Raw genomic sequence first — 24,793 nt, 5'->3', positions numbered from 1 at the left:
TCCCTGGGCAGTTATCTTTCCTCCCTGCGACTCACTTCTTAGGCTGTGGAGTGGAATGATAGCTTTACTTGTATAAAGACATGAAGTGACAGATAATATATCAAATATGCCTGGTAAATGGGGCTGTGCCCTACCCATGTAGGGGAAGTTGGAAAGAACTTAATGTCAGAAGAGAAAGTACCCACCCAGGTTCTAAGGAACTCTCACCCCTGTCCTTGGGTTAGAGCTGCTATGCCAGAATTTGGTGTTCCCCCGTCCCTGTAGTGGGTTTTCCATCATAGTCTGTGGTGGCCAAAGCAGGATGGGGATCCCTGCACTTCTGAACCTTAGAAGGTATTTCCGATTGTGGGCCTTGATTCTCAAGCTTTGTACCACCAGCTGGAGGAATAGATGGCAGGGTGGAGGTGACTTTTATGGGATCACATTGCCTTGATAGCAAGGATACCTTTGATGACCCTTGGAGCCTTTTTTCCTGCCACTGAAGCCTAGCTCAGGCTTTGACATCTGCTGGTAGCAGATGGGCTCATGCCAGTTCTCCTCTTAGGCGGTGCAGTATGACAACCACTACACCAATACCAAGTATTGCTTGTGCCAGATGCTGCGGGAACAGTTGGAGTCGCCCCAGGGAAGGTTGCTCCATGCTGCCCAGTCTTCTCAGGAAATTTGGTAAGAAAGGCAATGAACTATCCATCTGTCTTTGCAGATATTTCCCAGGCTTGACCTTGAGGCTTACAATGACCACAGGGTGTCAGGCTACACAATTTCTGGACATGGATTTTTAGGAGTAGGGTGATGCCCCACAGAGTGGGTTACTTTCAAAGCTTTGGAATGTTCCATCCCTAGACCCATCTCAACAATAGGGTTTTGGGAAGTAGGGCACTAGTATATTGGAGGAATGCAAAAGGTAGGCTTGGAAATTCCTTCTTCCATTAATAAGACCATAACATGCCAGGCTACCAAGACCCAATAGTCAGGAGAGGTAGGGCTACTGAATGGAGCTTCTAGCCTGGGCATGTATCCACACCCATCACATTGCAGTCTGAGATGTCACCATTTGGTCCTCCAGATTTGGTACAGCTCCAGCTCAGGTTTTTGACACTGGAGGTGCCTCACAGTTTAGCCACAGTTTAGCTCTACTCCATTTAGCTTAGTAGCTGGACCTTGTTTTTTTTGAGCTCTAAACAGTATAGCTCAGGAGCTCTGGTGGTACCTTAGTCCTGGCTCCTATGGCTTCTGTCTACCTATCTGCTTTCATACCTCCATACCTGTGCTCCTGCTGGGTCCTTTGCCTGGAAGGTCTCTCCCCCCTCATCTGTATCCTCCAAGAAGCCTTTCTGAACCAGCCTCATTATTAGGAATCCATCTGCTTGCGGGGGCCTCCAGCCCTCAAGATGCCTCCTGCAAGGGAAAAGCTTTGCCAGAATTCTTCTCCTGCCCCTACCTTGTGGCATTGATTCTTTCTCTACTCCATTTAGCTTAGTAACTGGACCTTGGTTTTTTTGAGCTCTAAACAGTATAACTCAGCAGCTCTGGTGGTACCTCAGTTCCAGCTAGACCCATGGCAGCTGTTTGAGGCCAGATGGGAAGTTGGGAACTATTCAGTGGTCAGGCCTCCATTTCTTCCTCCCATGGGCTGACATGAAGATGAAGCTGCGCACACCACAAGTGCTTGATCAGTATAGGTCATCTCTGGTACAGCTGCTGGTCATCATGGGGGAAGTGGCTGTAAGTAGTGGGGATGGCCTTAGGACCTTTTCCACCCAGCCCAGTTTCCCTTTAATGTCCATGCTCATGGACACTCACTCTAGTTTCCTGTCCAGGTTGATATTGGGTTGGGCAGGAGGCTCTTGTTCCAGCCAGGCCCTGATGGCATTTTGATTCTTGGTGGTGGTGCCCTGGGTTCCTATAGTACCCTCAGTGCTGCTCTACTAAGGTGCCTGCTGTGCTCTGCTTTTTCCTCCATAGTGATGCCTTTGGCCTTAGTGCCTTCTATGAGGAGACTACTCAGGAGCTGGATGCCCGGAGGGCTGAGCTCTTGGCCAAGACTCCAGAGGAGGTGGGGGAACCAGCTGAAGATACCTCTGGTGTCATTAAAATGGCTGTCAAGTTTGATCGGTAGGTTTCCAGCTTAGCGTCAGCATGGGCCAGGGCTTATACCTTTAGAGTACGACTTGGCCAACACGTTGGTTGCTGTATGTGCTGGGCATAGTGGCACATGCCTATAATCTCAGCTACTAGGGAGGCTGAGGCAGGATCATAAGTTCGAGACCAGTAACTTAGTGAGACCTTGTCTCAAAAAGTAAAAAGGGCTGGGGATGTAGCTCAGTGGTAAAGTGCCCTGTGTCCAATCATTAGTACCACAAAAAAGGCTGACATACTGCAAGTCTCCTTGGTTAGATACTTTTTCCTAGAGAAGGTATTTTTAGCTAAGATAGTCCCTGAAAGCCCAGGCAGCACTATTTGAGGAAGAGCATGTTGTTTTAAGAGTAACTGAACTCTACTTTTTCCCAGACCACCCCCTCTTACACCTTGGGGCAGGGGACTCCTGCTCCTAAAAGTATGCTTTTCCCCTGGCCTTGAGGAGCTAACTGCCTACATGAAGCTCCCCAACAGCTACAGGAGGTTCACCCTCATTTGGCTCTGGACCCCCTGCCCACATCTACTGCCCTCACCAGCCCTGTGTTCCCTTTTTAGGCAGAAGTAGCTTCATGCTTATTTTTACTTCAGGTTGTGACTCAGCTCTCCCCCACAACCCCAATACTGGAGATTGAACCTGGAGTGCTCTACCACTGAACTACACATCCCCAGCCCTTTTTAATTTTTATATTAAGTCGAGGGGGTCTTACTAAGTTATACAGCCTGACCTCAAACTTGAGATCCTTCTGCCTCAGCGTCCTGAGCCACTGGGATTACAGGCATGTGCCACCACTCCAGGCTTGTGACTCAGCTTTGAATTGTCCCTCATCCTTGTCTTCTGCCACTTGATCTGAGCCTTTCTTCAGTCTCCAGGCCCAGACCAGAATCCAGTCTTCTCTGGCAAGGGTGTGCGGTGGGGGCAGGAGAACAATTCTTGGGTAGTCACACACCAGAAGGAGCACCCAGTGGGAAGTTGGAACATGTCCCTCCTACATTGTCACCCTGTCTCAGACTGACCCTGATGTCAGAGTTCATTGTGTCCATGGCAGCAACAGATCATTTTGACACTTGGAAGATGGAGTCAGAGTGGGCACTGAGCTAGATCCCTGAGCTAAGTTTCCACTCCATCCACTTCCAGAAATCTTGTGTCATGAAGCAAACTGGACCTTCCTTCCTGGTTGTTAGAGTCTGTTTTCCAGGGTGGAGCTCAGAGTTTTGGGATTCCCCCCACCTTCAGTTCCCTAGCATGCTAAAGCCCATCTTCCCTTTAGGTAGAACCTAGGTATCAACCACTGGCAGGAAAGGAAGGTGAGCCCAGAGGAGTAGGCACAGGATCCTTAAGGCAACAGCCTGAGGTCTCAGCTCCTGTAGTACCTATCAGGAACTTGGTGGGACAATTGGTAAGGGAGGGAGTGGAGATGGTGAGTGGTCCCTGCTGCTTCCTCTCCTTTCTCTAGGAGAGCTTACACACCCCAGATCACCCCTAAGATGTGCCTGCTGGAGTGGTGCCGGAGAGAGAAGTTGGCACAACCTGTGTATGAAACGGTGAGTTCCTGGCTGTGACCTACCCTGCAGCCAGCCACAGTGCTCCCTCCAGTGGTGCTATCATCTAGCACACCCACAGCTCATACCCTGAATTCTAGACTATTTGGATAGTATCTAGCTTTGCCCTCTAGGTGTGCAGAAGTTGCTGGTGGCTGGTCAGTTGCTGATAGCCCTTCCCCTCTGACCTTGGCCTGTTGTCCAATTTGGCAGGTATATCTTTGGATTGGAGTGGGGCACAGAATTGGGGCCTAGATTTGGAGCCTCTGGTGTAGAAACCTTAAGACTTTTGGTCCCTCTGGCCATTCTTTGTTTAGTCTACTCCGCCTCTTCCAGTCAGGCTTGTACCTTCTGGGCCCTGTGTCCCTTTCTGCCAGAGTGACTTTCGCAACAAAATTTAACCTTTGTCTCCCTTGCTCAAGTTATTAGCTCCCCAGTGCCTACAGGATCAAACCCAAGCCCCTCAGCATGGAGCACAAGACTCCCATATGCCTTGCTGCTTCAGGTCTCATCCACTCAGCCTTCCCCTGCAGCCATATCACCTGATCTGCCAAATGTATCTTCTCTGCCCCCACCCATGTCCTCTCTCACCCCTTTGCCATCTGGTAAATTCCTTGGTAGGAGGAGGCTTCATATTCTTGGCACTTACGGGCTCTGATGGCCCTTTGTTTGGGTTCATGACAGAAATTGGACACAGATGGTGTCATTGTTAATTCGTATATTGGGCTTCTTTCCTTAGAAAATGTACCTCCTTTTTTATGGGAGGAGCATGTGAACAGACAGCCTCAGTTACATTAGTTTGTATTTCCCTTTACTTGCCTTTGATGTGATGGGGCAGGTGGGCCTCGAGGGCAATCAGCTCTGTTTCCTTTGTCTTCTCTGTACCAGGTTCAAAGACCCCTAGATCGCCTGTTCTGCTCTATTGTCACTGTTGCAGAGCAAAAGTACCAGTCCACCTTGTGGTGAGTTTTCTTATCAGAGGGCCTGAGGCTTGGGGTTGGGGGACCTGAATCCAGCATTGGTCTGGGAGGGTTGGGTGGATGTGCCTGCATGATGACCCTTTACTCATTGTTGTCAGGATCTCTGCTAAGGGTGTGTAAGAGTCAGAATTCCCAGTCTTTCATCCTGTAACCTGCCCACCTGCCTTATTGCCTTATTACTCATCTGCCCAGGGACAAGTCCAAGAAACTGGCAGAGCAGACTGCGGCCATCGTCTGTTTGCGGAGCCAGGGCCTCCCTGAGGGTCGCCTTGGTGAGGAGAGCTCCGCTTTATACAAACGCAAGCGGGAGGCTCCTGACCAAGACCCTGGAGGCCCCAGAACTCAGGAGCCAGCCCTGCCTGGGGAGCTATGCAAGAAGCCCTTTGTGACCTTGGAAAGTGGTGAAAAGAGAACCCTGGAAGGTTGGTGACTACTGTTCCTGCCATGGTAACCCTCTCCATGGGCCTGGCACTGAGGTGGCCTTGATACTGGAGCATGAACCAGATGCCATTGGTCAATTTGCTGGCCCTGGTGTGGCAAGAGTTTGAGGTCCAGGACTAGGTCATCAGTCTGGAACATAGACCAAGGAGTGCCCAGGTGTGGATCGCATCTCTTGTGACTGGCAGGGCCAAGTTCCTAGTGACTGGAAAACAGGAGCTGTTCAGGTGACTGACTTTTCCCTAACTTGACATTGGTACAGTGCAATAAAGACACCCCTCCACCATCACCCATGACTGACTGATTTAGCCTTGGGCATCTTCACACATGGACTTGTGTCCTAGTCTGATTATTCTCCCACCGTCTGTGAAGAGCTGGAGCTTCCAGAGCATGTCCCCTGCCCATCCTTATGGGTATGATGGAGGTGGGGGATGGGCTGCTAACTTTCAGGCCTACCAGACTTGGATTGAGCTAAGATGGCCCAAGAAACCCATTCTAGTGATAGGAAGCATGAGGTATTGGGCATTAGTTGAGTTTCCTGATAATAGATAAGCTCTACAAAAAAAAGGTAAATTCTATAGAATCTGGGAAAGGACTAGAGTATCTGGTGCCCCTTTAAGTGACCAGTCCAGTGGAGTGGGGAGTGTTGATCTGATTCCCCAGTCTTTAAACCTGACAGGTGATTGGAGCTCAGACCTGATGAAATACCTGCTCTGGGCAGGGGCCACTGGAAGCTGTGGGTGACAGAAGTTAGGTTATTGCATTCACAGGTCACACCCACTCTTTCCTCCCCACTCCAACTTGAGGGGAAGGAAGTGGCAGATTCACTTTAATTTCCTCTTGGCAGTGAGAAGCAAACCATCAGCCACCACCACATCTCTTGGGACCTCCCCCACTTACTGGGAGGGGCATTCTGACCAAAGTTCTCTGCCCAGCTCCACCCCCATTTCCTGTGCTGTAAACATGCCGTGTGTCCTCCTCCTGGCTAGGTACTATGAGGAGAGGATTCCCCTCTGGGGCAAGGCTATCTTCCCCACATCTCCCTTGGGTCAGCCTCATGGCTCTGTGGCAACCTGACCTGGGGTCAGGCCTCCTTTCCAGCCAGTAGCCCTTGTCTCTGTGGTTCTCTGAGTCATGGGTTTGGTGGGTAAGGCTTTGTCCTAGTCCCAGTGCTACCCCTCCCTGCCACCCACACTTGCTTTTTTGTGTTTAGATAAAAATACAGCAGTCCCAGCTGCCTCCCAGAGCCTTGGAACTGGGCAGAGAGAAAGGCCTGGTGGAGCCCCCTCTGTAGTGGGGGAAGAACTAAATCTCACCTCCCTGGTGGGAGTGGCTATTGATCTCAGGTTGTTTCTCCTATTGATGTGGTTTTCCTGGGGATGCCCCCTTCCCTGTCAGGATTAGGTTCATTCATTGCTGGGTCATGGGGAAAGGAAGGCGGGGGTAGAGTTCAATTAAGATTTTGGAGTTCTATTAAGAGGCTGGAGTTTGAAGCTTCTGAGGGCACAGGGAAGAGGCTCATTCACTAGAGTCAGATAGGGAGGGGCTGGTTACTGTATGTCCTATGACAGGGTGCTTAGCAAAGGTCCTGGTTGAATATTTTGGTCCTCAAATGGTCTCACTTCAATACACTTCAGTGGTAAGCTGCCCAAAGCCTGGGACTCAATAAGAACCTTAGACCTAAAGGCTTTTTCCACCATTAGTGATCATGTCCACCTTAAATTATGCCACTTAAAACTCCCAGACCCCTTCATGGGCTAGTAGCTACCACACTTATCCATCCATTTAGTCACCTTTGAGGCCATTCCCTTAGCTCAGCACATTTTGGGGACAAAAGGTTTTGATATGAGCATGAGAGGGAGAGGTGAACAAGGCTGGAGAAGGTGGCAGGGCTGCCAGTGGTACAAGAAGAAGACTGGATTTGTGCAAAGGTGAGGGAGAAATGTCTTAGGTCCACAGTTTTGCACCCATAGGGCCTCCCTGGCTCTCTGAGACTGCTCTCTGGACTGAGTCCAAACCCCTCAGCCTAGTGAGGACAAAGTGCCGATCTGTCTTCTCAGCACCCTGTGCTGACTTCAGCAGCTAACTTTCTGAGGTTTCAGTTGGCTGATCTTATCCTTTCCACCCAGATTGGGAGCTGCACAAGGGCAGTCCTTTATGGCCATTGTTGGCCTGGTTGTGGGGAGTAGGCACAGAAGACTAAAACAAGAGCTTGAGATGAGAGATTCATGGCATGCACAAGAGGAACTTGTCTAAACTGAGTTTCCTTCAAGGCTCCTGTTTCCCCTGGAGTGAAACAAGGGGCTGGGTTGGGCTAAACTATAACGTTATCCTATGGCTTTAAGGATACAGAACCTTGAAAATGGGACATCAGGACCAGGCCTGTGGCAGCTGGCAAAAGAAATGTCTTCACTTGATTCTCAGGCCTGGCTGGCATTCACACACGAGGGACAGAGGTGTTCAGAGACCCCTGCAGTCTACTGCACTGGCTCCTGTGCCTCCATTTCACAGGGCTCTTAGAGAGGACAGGAGGTGGGTCATATGACCTACAGAACCTTTGGAACTGGTCTTATAAAGAGGTCATGAGGGGAGATCTTGGCCCTCTCTGGGGAAGAGGAGTGGAAAGAATATGCATATTGGGGTGTGTGTGTGTGTGTGTGTGTGTGTGAAGGTTCCTTCATAACCTGGCCATTGTTGCTTTTCTTACAAAGAAAGTGACTGCTTCCTGCAGTTGGTGCCCTACTCCTGCCCCAGGCCTCATCACTCCTTGCCTTCTTGTTAGATTGTCAATTTATCACAGACCAGAAGACTGCCCCACAACATGGTCCCTTCTAAGTGTTCTCCAGATGCTCAGTCCTTGGGAACACAATTGTATTGTGGAACATTTAAATAATGGGTGAATTTTTAAAGCCATCTACTTTGTCTGTGTCCCTTTCCAAATGAGGTGGGGGTAGGGGAGCCAACAGGCCCTGGGTCTCTCTCTTGCCTCTTCTCTGGCCTGACTGGCTGAGCTCTTGATTCAGTCGAAGTCATCTGTGGAGGGAAAGAAGAGCTGGGATAAGGGTCCATTTTCTAAATTCAGATGATAACCTGGGAGATATATATAGGGGTCGGGAAGGGGATACATCCTGAAGTTGAAGTTGCTTTTAAGTTTTGTGGGGATGAGGAAGTGAGTTGACCAAGCTTTTGGCACCTTTCACTATACCAGGATCATGTTGCATGTGGTACTAATAGGTGGGCCATTAACTTGAGGCAGAGGGCTACAGAGCTAGAGGGGCATTTGGGCTCCAGGTTGGAAACCCTCTGAAGGCAGGACTGCTTATTGGGAAGAACTTTCTACCTAAAACCACTTGCTTCCTCTGGTTGGTCACTTTGTCATCTCCTGCCTTTAACCTCACCCAATTCCCCAATCCAGTGTTCCATCCAGAATTCTGACCATGTAAGTTTTTTGCTCTGAACCCCTTCAAAGTCCTCAGGATATAAACCCAGAGGCACCTTGCAGTGGCCTACAGCTCTCTGCCTACACATCCAGTCCCACCTTTGGCTTCTGCTTACTGCAGGTACTTTATGGTCTCCCAAGTCTTTGGAAGTCTGTTCTTTGCCTGGAAGAAACCTTTCTTACCTCTTGTCTCCAGTTCTTACTCGTCCTGTGAAAATCCTGTGGCCAGGGGATTTTAACCTTTTCAGAGCTCCTGGCACAGCTCTAATCTCTTTGCACAGTAATTAGCCATTTGCTGTTCCCTTTCCCCTGCCCCTTCAAGGGAGACATAGTTTATCTCTGCATCCCCAGATCCAGCATAGGTAAAGGCATATAGCACTGGGCAGGAATGAACTGGTCCAAGATGAATGTCTCACATGCTCAGGACATTCCTTGCTTTCCTGACCTAGTTAGGTTCCCCGTAGGGCTCCTTTGTAGTTCAGGAATCACTGAGATCTATGCAAAGAGCTCCACCTTGCCGCCTCTCCCAGGGGTTTTTGTGGGTGGTGTGGATATGCTGAGTGCCCTGTGAGGTGGCACTTTCCACGCCTCCCATCTACACCCAAGCCTCTTGAGGCCGTGCCCGGGGTTCTCCAGTAACGCTCTTTGGGAGGTGCTATGCCCTGTGGGCCCTTTGCCAGGGGCATGGAGCCTGGGGAGACCATCACTAATGCCTCTCCCAACTCCCTGCCTATTTATGAGCCCTAGGTAAACAAGCCTAGGCTCAGAGTTCCCAGACCCAAGAGGCAATGTCTTGGACTGTCCTAGGAGAAGGAAGGCTTCTGTGGAGGGATTAAGTACAAAAACAGTTCTTTAGTGTCATTTCCCACTAGCAGTCACCAGTTTAGGTGGCAAGATCCTTCCTGCATTCATGGGTATATATGGGGATGTAGAGGTCAGAACTGTGAGTGGCCCAAGCTCACATGGGGTTTCCCTGCACAGCCTGCTCAACTTTGAGACGGAGATAAACCCTGCCCCTCTATCTTCCGCTAGAATAGTGGGGATAGACAAAGACGCGGGCCCCACTCCACCCCAGAGGGTCTGTCTGCTGCTACCCATTTCCTTGAGCTCCACCCCTCCTTAACTGGAGGCTCTCCCCTGTCCCCGCTCTTTTGAGATTCTGCCATTGAGGCTGGGATGGGGGGATGCAGTTATGAGTGGTGTCCAGGTAATCTTGCTAACTCTGATGCCTTTTTTTTTTTTTTTTTTTGGTACTGGGAATTGAACCCAGGGACGCCTAACCATTGAGCTACATCCCTAGCCCTTGTTATTTTTTTTTATTTTGAGACAGGGTCTCGCTAAGTTGCTGAGGCTGACATTGAACTTGCCATCATCCTGCCTCAGCCTCCGAGTCACTGGGACTACAGGCGCGCGCCACCGCGTCTGGCGGCTTTTTTATTTTGAGACCTGTCCTGCTAAGTTGCTTATGGCCTCGCCAAATTGCTGAGACTGACCTCGAACTTAAGATCACCTTGCTTCAGCCTTCCGAGTCGTGGGGATTACAGGCGTGTGCCGCCGAACTGGGCTACTGATGCATCCATCAAACCCTGCCATCAGGAGTGACTCTGAACGGCGGCCCATCACCAAACCCATAACCCTACTTGCTCTGGTGCCCCTTCGTCGACGTGAGCTTTGCCTAATGAGGAAAGGAATCTACTCTAATTGGCCTGTGGTGGTTCCCCAATCCAACTGGAGAGGGTTATGGGTTCTAACACCGGCCTGGTTTAGGAAAAAGAGAGAAGGAGCGTAACTACAACTCCCGTGAGGCAACAGGGCGCGTTGACTCCGTATTTACGTGACTTCCTTTTCGCTGACAGGGAAGTCACGCGATAGGTTGGCCAGGGGGCGGGGCCTCAGGCTAGTCCGCAGCCCCACTGGCCTATGAGTGGCCGGGTCGGATGGGCGCGCGGTAGGGGCGGGGCAGGGTGTGCGGTACGGCGCTGGCGCTCTCTAGCAGCGGCGGTGGTGGCGGCGACTCTTGGGGGGGCGGGGAATCTTGGCCAAGGCGGCGGTGGCGGCTTAGGCACCAACGATTGGCGGCTGTAGCAGCTCCTGGGGCTGCTTGAGGCACAACCACCTTTCTAGTTCCAAAACGAAACGCTCAGTGTAGCGGGCCACGCCCGGAAAGTTTGCCGAAGAGCCACGACCTCTTGGCCGGCGCGGCCCGGCATGAAGCGGCGCTGAGGAGCCGCCGCCGCCGCCGCAGCTGCCTGAGGAGTAGCAGCGGCACTCAGGGCCACGCCGATGACTACTGCAAACTGTGGCTCCCACGACGAGCTCGACTTCAAACTCGTCTTTGGCGAGGACGGGGCGCCGGCGCCGCCGCCCCCGGGCTCGCGGCCTGCAGGTGGGTGCCGACGGGGCGGGACTGAGGAACGTCCCTCTCCTGGCTCGCGCGAGCTCGCTTTGCCCGGTTCTCCGATTGTTTGGGCACTGTTAACCTGGTGTGTGTGAGTGTAGTGGGTTAAGACGTTTAAAGGGCTGAGGAGGCGTGTGGGTCGCTGTACCGTGTAAGTGGCTGCTACCTTGCCTGGAAACGAACTGGTGAGGAACTTGACTCCGTCCGGGACGCCAGAGGCCGGTGCACGCCCGGGGTTTGGAGGCCGAGGGTCGGGGCCGCAACCTAAGTGGCGTCTGGTTGTCGCTGCTTTGCCAGCGTGGTGCAGAGAAAATGTTATCCTAATGTTCTGCGTAAGTGCACTTGGTAATTTCGTCTGTACTAGGTTGTTTTAAAAATTCTTTATTAGAAAGGTGCGGATTAAGGGTTAGGATTCCTTTAAAATTCGTGTACTTTTTTTTTTTTTTTTTTTCTTTTTAATCTCCTTCGCTAGGAGAGTAATGCTTTCGGGATACCTTTCAATTGTGCAAGTTTAAGGCCTATACTTAATTCAGAGTGTAATTATAACGGATTTTTTCTGAAAACTGCTTGTTACAGGAAAGTGTTTAAGTTTTGTTTTACTTTGTTTTAAAGTTTCTTTGAAAGTTTCATAATTATCCTAGAAAGTTCTGAAAGTCGATTTTTGTTTTAAGAGAAAGCTCTCCTTAGAAGATATTTTAAAGGAGATCGTAAATTGGGAAAGCTGGCACCATAATTCTTGTAGGTCAGACCAGTCAGGAAATAGAAACAGGATGACTGGGAACTTAGAGTTCTCCTATGACCTGCTTTGGAATACTGTGGTTCATTAAGTTCAGTTTCCCCATTACATATGCAGGCAAACTTCAAAAAGTGGATGGATAAGAGTGATCCCTATTTATTCTTTCTGGGTATTAGGTGAATTACTTACCCAATGTTCATATTGATGTTCAAAAGATGGTTCTCTAGAACTGGATTGGAAACTTTCCTGAACGTGAGACATAGGGAAGAATTCTCTGGGCGGTTCAATACTTGTTTTATCAGTTCTTTTTATTCTTTATGTTTAGGTGTCTTTTTCAACATAATAATTTACAGTAGTCATTTATTGGCTATATTTCTTTTCAATTCCGGAAACATTTAAGCATCTATTATGTTAAATGTCCTGTTATTTTGATGCAAAAAGGACTGGCTCCTCGGGAGTTAGGGCAATAGTTGGAGGAAACACGTAGCCCAAATAACTAGGCAAACGGAATTATGATGTATTTTGTAACAGAGGAAGAAATAGGAAAAGTGGAATTTGTGGAGAGGATTGAATTGTACTTAGATTATTGGGAATAAACAAAATAAAAACAACTTGTTTGAGTATATTATACGGAAGATAAACAATTTTTTAAAACTTTTTTTAGTTGTCGATGGACTTTAATCATTTATTTATATGTGGTGCAGAGAATCGAACCCAGTGCCTCACACATGCTAGGCAAGCGCTTTACCTCTGAGCCACAATTCTAGCCCCAAGAAGATAAATAATTGATACCAAATTTTCTTAGGCACAAACTTTATTAGGGTCAACTATATACTAAATATATAATTAATAAAGTTGTTAACCAAACATGAATTTAAAAAGGGTGTCATCAGGCTGGGTTTGTGGCTCAGTGGTAGAGCGCTTGCCTAGAATGTGTGAGGCACTGGGTTCAATTCTCAGCACCGCATATAAATAAGTGAATAAAATAAAAGTCCATCAACAACCAAAAAGATATTTTTTAAAAAAGGATGTCATCATGTAAGTAGGAATTGTATGTACATCAAAAAAACAAACAACAACCTTTTTTCTTTTGTGGTAGTGGGGATTGAGCCTAGGATGCTCTACCAACTGTTTTTGTTTGTTTGTTTGTTTGGTTTTGGGTTTTTTTTTTTAGGATAACCTTTATTTTTTATTTTTTTGGATCCTGGGAATTTAACTCAGGGACACTTTTACCACTGAGCTTCATCTTCAATCCTTTTTAAATTTTCATTTTGAGAAAAGTTCTTGCTAAATTGCTGAGGCTATTCTTGAGCTTGCCATTCTCCTGCCTCAGGCTCCCAAGTTGCTGGGATTACAAATGTGCACCACCTACCTTTTTATGTGCATGCCTACCTTTTTATTTTTTATTTATTTTTTTGGTACCAGGTATTGAACCCAGGAACACTTAACCACTGAGCCACATCCCCAACCCTTGTTTATTTTGAGACACAGTCTCCCTAAATTGCTGAGACTGGCCTTCAAATGTGTGATCCTCCTACCTCAGCCTCCTGAGTACCTGGTATTACAGGTGAATGCTAATTACCCCCTGCAGAAAAAAAAATTGATATTAAAATGGGTCTAGAAGGAATTAAGTAAGGTTTGTAACTTGATTTATAATGGATATTGCTAAAAGTAAACATGAGTAGTTTTATTTATGACAAAGTCCGCTGGTAAAATTTTTAAAAATTAAGGTGAAGTACTTGTAAATAAATAAACTATTCTTAAAATTAACTATTTAGTGACATTTAGTACATTTATAGTATTGTGCCTTACCACTTCTAATTCCAGATTATCTTCATTACCCCAAAAGAAAACCTGTACCTATTAAACCTCATTCCCCCTCCTCTCCCAACCTTTGGCAGCTAACAGTCTGGTGTATTTCCATGGATTTATTTATTCTGCATGTTTCATATAAGTGAAATCATACAATATATAACCTTTTGTCTCTCATTTCTTTCACTTAGCACGTTTTCATGGTTCGTTCACTTTGTATCATGTATGGGTACTGCATTCCTGTCTAGGGCTATTATTCCATTCTGAATATATACACACAGCACAATTAATTTATCTCTTCATCCACTGATGGACATTTGGGCTGTTGCACCTTTTGGCTATCGTGAATAGTGCTGCTGAACAGCCTTGATAAGCATAATTATGAGTACAGTATGCAATTTAAAGGAATTCAGTAGATTAACAATGCTTTTGGGAAGGTATATGCAGTGAGGTAGGCCATGAAACTAAAATTGGAGAATTGAGATCGGTACTGGGTTGTATAAGTTTACTTGGTTTTGGATTCTCTTCCTCTTTGGAATGGAAGTTGCTTGAGAGGAGGGTTAGTGGCTTTATCTTGTTCATAGTTGTATCTTGTTCATAGTTGTTAGTTGTGGCTAACATGGTGCTTTTATGTAGTAGGCACCTGATATTTGTTGAATTAATGAATAAATAATGTAAAACTTTGAGTCATTCACTTTTTTTCTGGTAGGGTAGATGAACTTAATGATGTTTCAGTTCTGTGGCTTTTGTTGGTTTAATTCCATGAGATAGCAAATCATGGTAATTTTGCCTTGCAGTGGGTTTGCATCTCTCATGGTTTAAGGATACTTAGCAGCACATCTAAATCTTCTTTTTCCTGACTTTCTTTTCTTCCTTCCTTTTTTTTGGGGGGGGGGGGGAGCATTTACATTTTCACATAGGGAAAATATTTTTGAAAAATGTTTGGTGGGAGGAGGTGATGGAGAGTAAAGCCAGGCTAAGGGACTGAATTCAATGTGTGTCCTAAGCAGTTTGTCAAAGTTTCTACAAAGTAGATAATTTGTGGTGTACTTGATAGCATTGAATATGTTTGTCATTGACTTTTTAAAGTATTGCTTATTGATATGTTTTGAGATTTTTTTTTCCCCATTGAAGAAAATTTAAGACCCTAGAGTCTTTAGTTTTTTGGGTTTCTTTTTTTGTTTGTTTGTTTGTTTGTTTTTGGTTGTTTTTGTTTTACATCCCAAATGCTTCCTCTGATTTTTCTTCAGTTAAAAATGGATCAAACTATTTTATTAGACTTCCTTCTTGTACCTAGCTTCAAATCGATGATACCCCTTAAATAGTACCTAGGGAATTTAAAACAGGTACATGTTTAATATATTCCATTATTTGCCATTGTACCAGCTTCTGATATCCTATTTTGGTGTACTAAATGTATATCTTTAATTTTGATGTTGTAATGAACTTTATTTTGCAAATTCAGAGTTTCATTGTGCAATATTGATTTTCTAATCCTAAATGAGAGTCACCAGGAGGAGTGTATGCTATACTATGTGTAGTATCTTAACCTACTGCTGTTTTCTTAAAAGAGAAGTGATGTTTTAGATATAATACGTATTTTTGTAAGAAAATTTATTATGTGTAATTTTGCTGGGTGCAGTGGCGCAAGCCTGTAATCCCAGCAGCTTAGGAAGTTGATGTAGGAGGATCAAGAGTTCAAAGCCAGCCTCATCAACTTAGTGAGGCCCTGTCTCTAAATTAAAAAAAGAAAAGAAAAAAAAAGGGGGCTGGAGATGTGACTCAGTGATCAAATGTCCCTGAGTTCAATCCCTGGTACCTCCCCCAGAAAAAAAAAATGTATAATTTTATCAGGTATTAACCTTGATACACAAGTTTTTCATATGTGAAGTTGAGGAACTTTTCTTGGATGATTGTTTTAGACTGTGATTTAGTGGTTTTACTTTGTCTAGTGCTTGGAGATCTGATCTATGAGTTCCTTCTAATTTATTGCCTCTTAGATTATTTTCTCATTTTTCAGTTTTAATATTTACTCAAGGGTTTTGTTTTGTCTGCAGTATTGGAGTTTGAAGCTGGGGCTACGCACAAGCCAGGCAAACACTGTACCACTGATCTACATCCTCAGCTGGTTATTAATTATTATTATTATTTTGGAGATTTTTTATTTTGAGACAGTCTCACTACGTAGCCTAGGCTGGCTTTGAATTGGTGAGCCTCCTGCTTCAGCTTCCAGAGTATCTGGGGTTATAGGCTTCCACCACCACACCAAGCAAGATTTTTGTTATATTTTGTATGAATAGGATAATGTATTTAAAGCTCTTAGTATAGTCCTGGTTCAGTGATGATCTTTAATGGTGGTTAACTTTTTTTTTTTTTTTTTAACACAACTCATAATTAATAGACTGTCCCTGCCCCCTTTTTCCCTAAACTCTTGTAGTGAGAGAGCAGAGCATGTTTGAGATCTAGTAGCTGAGACCTTACATAGTTGTAAAAATTTGGTTTTAGACAGTTTTTATTCTCTTAATTCAAATCTTTATTCTTTAAGTGTTCTTTTCTTGCATTTTACCACGTAAGTGTAAGTACTGAAGATAATTTGCTTTTTTAAAACATTTTTTAAAATTGTTGCTGGACCTTTATTTTACTTACTAATATGTGATGCTGAGAATCGAACCCAGTGTCTCACACATGCAGGGTAAGCACTCCACCACTGAGCCACAACCCAAGCCCCCACCCCTTTTTTTTAAGTTGTCAATGGACCTTTATTTTACTTATTTATATGTGGTACTGAGAATTGAACACAGTGCCTCAGACATCCTACACAAGCACTCTACAACCCCAGCCTGGTCATTTGCTTTTAATTATATTTTTCCTCTTTCTTGAATTAAGTTGTTAGTGACCTAGTAGGGTGTGAAAGTTGGTTGATTTGCTAACCATTTTAAGTATTATTGAATATTTAAATCAGGATGAAAAAAGGGAAGTTGCTTGTGTGGTTTCCTGTAGAAATTTAATGGTGTATTTGTACAGCTCATTAGTTACTGTAAAGGGGAATTTGATTGCTGCTAATCCATATTTTCGTATCATAGGTCAGCTTTTTCTGTGACCTTGAATGCAGTGAGAATATGTATTAGGTAGAGTCAGTGATAACATTTCACCATTTCACTTGGAAGAATAATTAAATATTTCATTGACATGTTTTCTTGATAGGGGTTGGAGGATGCTCCTGGGGTATTAGCAGAATTTCATGATGGTGATTAGTGAATAAATGAGTTTTAGTGAGTATGAGGAAGAACCCAGGAAAAAAAACAGTGTTTAGAAACATTGACCATTGTGTACTTTGCCATTCCTGCACTTTCTTAGGTTTTCCCATTTGCCAATACAGAAGGAATATTTTGGCATGTATTCTGAAGTATTAGTAGAGGTTATATTATAGCTTTATTAGATGATGTAAAAGTTAAACCGGGTATTATATACATGGCCAAGAAATTGTGGGTATCCGGTAAGGCCTGTATCTTAAGTATTTATGAGCTTTTTGTTGTTGTTTTTTTTTTTTTTTCTTTGATTTGTTTTGTAGTTGTAGATGAACAGCATGCCTTTATTTTACTTGTTTATTTTTATATGGTGCTGAGGCTTGAACCCAGTGCCTCACACACAGGAGGCAACCACTCTTCCACTGAGCTACAGCCCCATTTATGAGCTTTTAAAATATTAATTTGGGGTAAATTGTAGAATCACCTTCTTCTTATGACTTGCATTTTGGTGGCAATCATAAATTTTCCCTAAAATTGTATTTATAGATGGCAGAGTCAAACTTTTGCTTTTAAGGTTTGCTCTCTATTTATCCATTTGGTGGAGTGTAATCATAAGGATTATTTTTGGTGAGAAAATGTACTATTTCTTTTTTGTTCAGGGAGTCAAATGCTGATATGTAGAATGAAAACCTTGTGAGAGATGATAATGAGTAATATTACTGATTTCCTTCTCATTATTACTAGTTGAGAAGTAGATCGTTTTGATATGGTAGTGTTTTATTTTAAATAGGTGGTGGAGTGGAGGAAACCATAATATAGAGAAGGCAATCACATTACTCTCAAGATAGGAAACCTGAGTAGGTCGAGGCTCATTTGATAGTAAGTGGTGCTGTGACTGCTCAAGCAGTAACATAAATAAGGGGGGTGTTGTCTGAAGCTGTCCTGGTGATTCACGGGAGTAGATGCAGCAGACTTGGCGGTAAGCCTGCCTTCTAAAACTGAATCCAAGTCATCAAATTTGCCCAGGCATGCCATATGAGGTTCAAATAACAGAATTTAAGAGGAGTGAGTTTGTTCAGGGAGGCTTAGAAGAATCGCAAGCAGGAGCAAGCTTTTTTTTAACAGCCATCATTTTAAGTCAAACATAGATGGTCTGCATATATTTCAACATTTCAGGTAATTTCCTATATTTATATTGGATGACTCTCACCTGTTTGAATTTGACAAAGTTGTAAAGAGGAAGAGTCGGAGCTGTAAGATTTGAGTAGTATAGCTTACCAACCGCTGACATTTTGTTTGAACTGTTCTAGAATCCTCATATACTGGAGAAGTAGCTTGAAGGTTTCATTTTCCTACAAAATGTATACTTGCATTATGTTTTATGTTCTAGCAGCAGATGAGAGTTTTAACATCTAAAATATATATTTTAATGTCTCAAAATTTTGTATTACTTAATTTTGGGTTAAATTTTCATCAGCTCTTACTGTTTAATTAAAAATAAATAAGAATTATGTGAACTCTGAAATTGGGTAAATTCCAGATTCTTTTTTTTTTTTTTTTTTTTTTGGTACTGGGGATTGAACCCAGGGGCGCTTAACCCCTGAGCTACATCCCCAGCCCTTTTTTTTTTTGAAACAAGGTATTGCTAAGTTAATTAGGGCCTCACTAAGTTGTTGAGGCCAGCTTTGAATTTGCAATTCTCCTGCCTCAACCTCCCTTGTCACTGAGATTACAGGTGTGTGCCACCATGCCTGGCTTATCAGATTGTTTTCTCATAACTTTTTTTTCAGTAATGTTGAATTTTATCACATAGAAATATTTCTAAAAGTATTTTTCCCATCAAAGTAATTATTGACTAGAACTCTTTAGTGGAATGTGTGAGTTGTACTCAAATATAAATATATTTCAATATTGTTTTATGAAAATCTTACAGTTAGGCTTGGTAAATATAGCATTCAGGAAAAAAAATGTTATTTAGAAATAATTGAAGCTAGACAGTGGTATATGGGGATCTATTTGTAATCAGTGTCATGTGCCATGAATATGTAATAACAAATCCCACCATTATGTATAATTATACATCAATTAAAATGAGGAAATTATAATAGTCTCTGTCCTTTGTATATGTTTTTAAGTTTACATAAAAAAAGCTTTAAAATGACACTCAGAAGTTCTTCAAGCTCTTTAAGGTTGCTAGGTTAGGATAGGAAAATTGTTCACTTTTAAAAATAATACTTTGAAGTTAATAGGATTTGCTGTTGCATGTAATTTTAAAAACTTAAATTTTTTGCTGTACTGGGAATTGAACCAGGGGTACTCTACCCTGGAGATACATCCCCAACCCTTTTTATTTTTTATTTTTTAGTTTAGAGAGGGTCTCCCTAAGTTGTCTAGGCTGGCCTTGAACTTGTGATCCTCCTGCGTTAGCCTTCTGAGTAGCTGGGATTGCAGGCACATGCCACTGTGCCTGGTTAAGTAAAGCTCATTTAACAAATTAAGGAAAATTGGTGGTATGCCTGATTTACAAAATTTATTTTTCCCCTTGATTTTGTAGTGTTAGCAGTGGGATGGTGAAGTTAATGGTGTACATAAATACAAAGTCAGTTGATCTTATGACATGACTTATTTATCAATTTATCAATTTTTGCTATGCTGGGTCTCAAACCTAGGGCCTCATGTATGCTAGGCTCTGACCTACATTTCCTAGCCCCCGTGATATACTTTTGCAAGGTATTTTGTGTTTGAAATTATTTTCTAGTTAACTATTTGGGATCAGAAAAGTTTACTTCTTGTTTAGCAATTTAAGAGATTACTTAAAACATTTAAATGTTTGAACATGTCGCTTGTATTCATCAGTCTGATGTTTAAGTGTTGTCAGTTCATTTGCACTTTTGAATTAATGATGAAATGAAGCTAGAGAGGTTCCTCTTAATTTTAAAGACATTTTTAATCTTCTATAAAATCAATAGAGATGTATTTACAAAGATAATAGACAAATTCTTCAGACTTGTGAACATGCCAAAGCAAACAAGGACTGAAATTTATATCAAATTTTTGCCATTTGTTCTTGGTGCAGTATCACATAGCTGTAATTCTAAGCTTCTCTGGAGGCCAGCACAGGAGGATTGCAAAAGTTCCAAGCCAACCTGGGCAACTTTATTGAGACCCTGTCTCAAAATAAAGTTTAAAAAAAGAGAAAAAAGCAGCTAGGGATATAGCTCAGTGGTGGAGTGCTCCAATACTGCAAAACAAAACAAACAGCAACAGAAAAACCCCAACCATTAATAAGATCATATTGAACACTAAAAGAATACAAATTTTAACCGTCATTTATATAAGGAAAGTCTTTGGGGAAAAATATACAAAGTTTCATCTAAATGTTACCTTTTTTATTGCACTGTAAGAGATTTAAAGGAACTTGATACTTCGTCTGCTTGGTATTTCCACTTCTTTATAGTTTTTACTTCTTTTCAGTAAAGGTTGTCAGTAAAAATAACATTCAAGAAAAAAAGGAAAAATGTTAAATGACGAGTGTATGGCATTATTCTACTATATTTTAGTTATGTTTGAAAACTTTTTTGGAGGGGGTTACTGGGGACTGAACTCAGGGGCACTCGGCCGCTGAGCTACATCTCCAGACCTATTTTGTGTTCTGTTTAGAGACAGGGTCTCACTGAGTTGCTTAGCATCCTGCTTTTGCTGAGTCTGACTGTGAACTTGTTGATCCTCCTGTCTCAGCCTCCTCAGCAGTTGGTATTACAGGTGTGCACCACCACACCTGACTTCTCTATTTTATTCACCTGAATTCAGGGTTGTTTGTTGTTTTGTTTTGCTTTGTTTCTTTTTGTTTTTGGTGGGGGAGTTTCTGAGTATTGAACCTAGTGGGGCTGTACCACTGAGTTAGGTCCCCAGCCCTTTTTATTTTTTATTTTGAAATAGAATTTTGCTAGGTTGTCCAGGCTGACCTCAGATTTTTCTGCCTATGCCTCTTAAATTGTTAGGGTTATCATCATGTGCTCCTTGCTTCGACCAAATATAGTTTTGAAAGTCACCTCTAAAGTTATCTTCGATTTCTGCTCCTTTTTGTCTGTGACTGTCCTCAAAGGTCATGGTCATTGGTTCATTAAATTAACATCAAGCTCATCACTTTAATTTTATTTTTGTCACTTTCTAGGCCCAGAGTTCTATACTCATTTGAACTGCCTGGGATATCCATGTTTTATGTTTTATAGCCTTTCCTTAATTGGAGATCATTTAGAGACATTTTGATGCCACTCTGAGCAAGATCTAGATTAATTTCTATTGTTATTTGTGTGACATTACAAAAAGGCACAGAATAGCATCTGACTATTTTAGTCCTTTCATTTCATGGGAAGAAACTGAAGTTCACACTGACTTGCCAAATTGAACAATTTAACTAGTTAATATCAAAACAAAGACCTAGGACTTCTAACTTTCAAATCTTTGCTCTTCAGTAAATTGCTTAATCTGTGATTGAAAATTCTGGAGTTGTTTTTACACAGCCTATCATTTTGAGCACTTTTGTGACTTTTTTTGCATGTGTTGTGTTAGAGAAATACTAAATCCAGCATTATTGAGAACATGTTATGTGCAAGTATTTTTATATGCATTATCCCTAAGACTTTTATATGTGAAGAAACAAATAGACAAAGATTTGATCATTTAGAAAGAGGAATAATTGGAATTTGGGCCTTGGTTTTTTAGCTTAAGTCTGGGACTCTGCTATGCCGGCTTTGCCTCTGGACTTTGCAGAGTATAAATATAGATATAATTTATCTCCCTCCCCTTGGGGAAAGCAAGACTCATGGTGAACACATGGAATCAAACATATCTTAGCTAGGACTTACAAGTTACATGTGTTCCTGTGACTAGATTTTCTGCTTTTGTCTCGAAATAGGCACTTGAGGCACTTGAGGTATGCCGCTTACAAAATTTTAAAATGGTAGTAGTGATATAGCCAGACCAATAGACTTGCACCATCCAATGGTACTGCACCATTATATGTGTTAGGCCCAAATTTGTCTCTTAGGGCCTTTTCTCTTTTTTTCCATGTGTATCTGTAGATTAAGAGGTGTTATTGTTTTAGGATTTGTTTTTTGGGTGCTGGGCATTGAAGCCAGGACCTTTTACAACCGAAACTAGCACTTCCAGGACTCAAGTACACTCCCAGCCTATTTTAGGCTTTAGGGCAGTTTACTAATAAGGAGGATTTGGTTCTTTTTGGCAACCCCTTTCAGCTCCCATGTTATGCTGATGTTCTGCTCTGTGATTTTGCAGTTCTTTTTGGTAGTTGGACTGAACCCCAGGGGCACTTTACTACTGAACTACATCCCCAGCCCTTTTATTTTAATTTTTTAAAATTTTGAGACAGGGTCTTGCTAAGTTGGTAAAAGTCTCACTGTTACTGATACTGACCTGGAACTTGTGATCCTCCTGCCTCAGCTCTTGAGTCAATGGGCATGTGCCACTATGCCTGACTTGCAGGCTTTATAACACCTGCCACCCGCCATAACTCCTCTCCCCTGCACTCTGCCACTTAGCTACACTCCCAGCCCTAAAATTTAAAGCAGTTTCAGATTTGTTATCAAAGTTGTGCTAAACCTAATGAGGAAAAGTTTTAGAATTTTAAAAATGCTCCACTGGGGATGTAGGTCATTTGTTTTTTTTCAAGGTTTATATTTTGCTTTCACATGTTAAAAAAAAATGAGTTCTATTTATTTATTTGAATTTAGAGTGCATGTAAAACTGTACTGCCTTTTATAGCCACCAACATTGATGCACATTTTTTTCCTTGATATTTTGATCAATTTATCTTCTGCCATTTATTCTTTTTCACTATACTGGGATTTGAACCTGCAGCCTCCCGCATGGTAATCCTGTGCTGTACCACTGAGCTACATCCCCAGATCTTTATTTATTTTTGTTTTGAGACAGGGGTCTCACAGAATTGTGCAGTATAGCATTAACTTTTGATGCTCTGACCTCAGCCTCCCAAGTAGCTGGGAATAGTCTGAATTAAGTGCAGGCACCACCACACTGGGCTACCTGCCTTTTATTCTTATCTCCCAAGATCAGTAGTATCTTTTGAACTTTGCCTACTACTTTTCTCTGTTTTATGCATACCCCATTGTTGGGCTTCACCAGAACTTTCCTTTTCTGTCCCAAAGCAAGAAGGACTTTTTGTTGTGTGGTTGGTTACCTTGTAAATGTTGGCTTGATCACTGTTTTAGAACTTTTGTTGACGTTTTATTATCTGATCTCTGCTTAAAAGAAATTGAAAATACTTTTCATTTTCTAGTTTAAACATATGCAAAATAATTATATTTTGGGTTGATATTTGTGGTGGAAGGAAAGAGACATAGGTATTGGCCTCACATAGCACTTTTCTTTTAAGAATGTGGGAAGAATTTTTCCAGAAGGGCTCAGCAAAATTAACCTTATATTTAATTGACCAAAATTGGGTTATATTCCCTTTCCTAAATTAGTCACTGATAAAGTTGGAAGGAATTATTCTTAGCCAAGTAGGACTATCCCTTGACCTGATTGATGTGATTGGCTTCGCATGGAGCACCTGCTTCATGGAAGAGGAATGAGTACATAGATGAAAAACTTTTAAGGAGAAAAAAGGGAAAATGGATGCAGTGAGGTGGTTACCCCAAGAACCTTCTGACTTACTAACTTCATTATGCTGGATCTGAGGAACTTTAAAATGTATATGTGACTTTTACTATTCATTACCTTTTCTGATCCTTGCTTTTTTTCCTGCTTTGTCAGCATTCTTGAGATGAGCTTTGAGGTGATAGAGATGCAGAAAAAGAGAGGAAAAATATGACTACTGATCATGTATTGTCAGGTTTATCTGACCAGTGAACTAGGTGTCTGCTGGGCCCGAGATGTGGGGAAACAGATTCATATTCTTTGTGTGTGATTTGAGTGCAATCAGATGGTTATACAGCTGTACAGAATCTTAGAGGGCTACCTCATAAAACCAGTCTCTTTGCTTTTCGTTTTTCTGGTGGGGTTAGGGATTGAACCCAGGGCTTTATGCATGCTAGGCAAGCACTCTACCTTTGAGCTACGTTATCAGCCCTTTTAATTTTACTAATATATATATTTATGATGATGATGATGATTAGTGGTACTAGGATTGAACCAAGGAACTGACACATGCTAAGCAAGTGCTCTACCACTGAGCTACATTTCCACTTTTTTTTCCTTAAAATTTATTTTGAGATAGGGTCATTCTAAGTTGCCTAGGCCAGCATCAAACTTTTGATCCTCCTGCTTTATCCTTCCCAGTAATGAATTATAGGCATGCACCACCATGCTCAGCTAGTAAAGTGTTTTGAAAATGCTTTTTAATGTGTCTTATGTTACTCTGGCTAGTTTGAAAGGAACTAGCTTTTGTTAAAACGAAAAAATAGAAGACTATGCATTGGGCACAGACAGAAGCACTGGATGATATCTTGGAGTAACTAAGCTGAAAGGGACCTCACAATTCCTTCCATTAGGTGGATATACTAAACCATTCAATCTTTAATAAAATTTTGTTGTGTATTATTATGTGCCAAATAGTGGGAAAACAAATTGAATGTTATTTAGTTTATTGAAATGAACATAAATATAGCAATGTTAATGTAGTAAGTATAGAGAAGGTCTTCTGAGAACATAATGACAAAGAGCTTAACTTTGAGAGGTAAGAGTGTTTTTTTTTTTGGTTTTTTTTTTTTTTTTAGTTCTTTTTTGTAGTTGTAGATGAACAGAATGCCTTTATTTTATTTGTTATTTGGTGCTAAGGATCAAACCCAGTGCCTCACACACCCAGGACTAGTGCTCTGTCACTGAGCCACAACCCCTGCCCCAAGAGGGTGCTTTTGAGCCAAATCCAAAAGGGTGAGTTCACCAGAAAGATAAAAGAGTACCTGCATTTCAGGTTGATTGATTACCATGCCCAGAGACACAGGTTAAAGAACATGGTTAAAGAACATTTGGAAATTACCATGCCCAGAGACTAGTTAAGGAACACGGTTAAAGAACATTTGG

The 24,793-nt window shown here is 42.7% G+C and overlaps 2 protein-coding genes across 3 annotated transcripts in view; both read left to right on the top strand.

Moving 5' to 3' along the window:
* Positions 1-5,418, top strand: part of DUS2 (dihydrouridine synthase 2) — a 45,782-nt gene extending 40,364 nt beyond the window's left edge. For both annotated transcript variants that reach the window (XM_079116886.1, XM_079116885.1), the window contains 5 exons: positions 545-666; positions 1,966-2,115; positions 3,594-3,681; positions 4,567-4,640; positions 4,851-5,418. In XM_079116886.1, the coding sequence (XP_078973012.1) occupies positions 545-666; positions 1,966-2,115; positions 3,594-3,681; positions 4,567-4,640; positions 4,851-5,088 (672 nt within the window). In that variant the 3' untranslated portion in view covers positions 5,089-5,418. The remainder of the gene's footprint in view (positions 1-544; positions 667-1,965; positions 2,116-3,593; positions 3,682-4,566; positions 4,641-4,850) is intronic.
* Positions 5,419-10,523: 5,105 nt separating this feature from the next.
* NFATC3 (nuclear factor of activated T cells 3) overlaps positions 10,524-24,793 on the top strand; it is a 103,844-nt gene continuing 89,574 nt past the window's right edge. Inside the window, 1 exon segment of the mRNA XM_079116843.1 lies at positions 10,524-10,921. Coding sequence (XP_078972969.1) covers positions 10,819-10,921 — 103 coding nt within the window. The 5' untranslated portion in view covers positions 10,524-10,818.

This window comes from Sciurus vulgaris (assembly GCF_902686455.1).
Source record: "Sciurus vulgaris genome assembly, chromosome: 17".
In the NCBI taxonomy this organism is placed as follows: domain Eukaryota; kingdom Metazoa; phylum Chordata; class Mammalia; order Rodentia; family Sciuridae; genus Sciurus; species Sciurus vulgaris.
The sequence above is the reverse complement of the archived record's forward strand: the minus strand, read 5'-3'. Positions and strand labels throughout refer to the sequence as shown.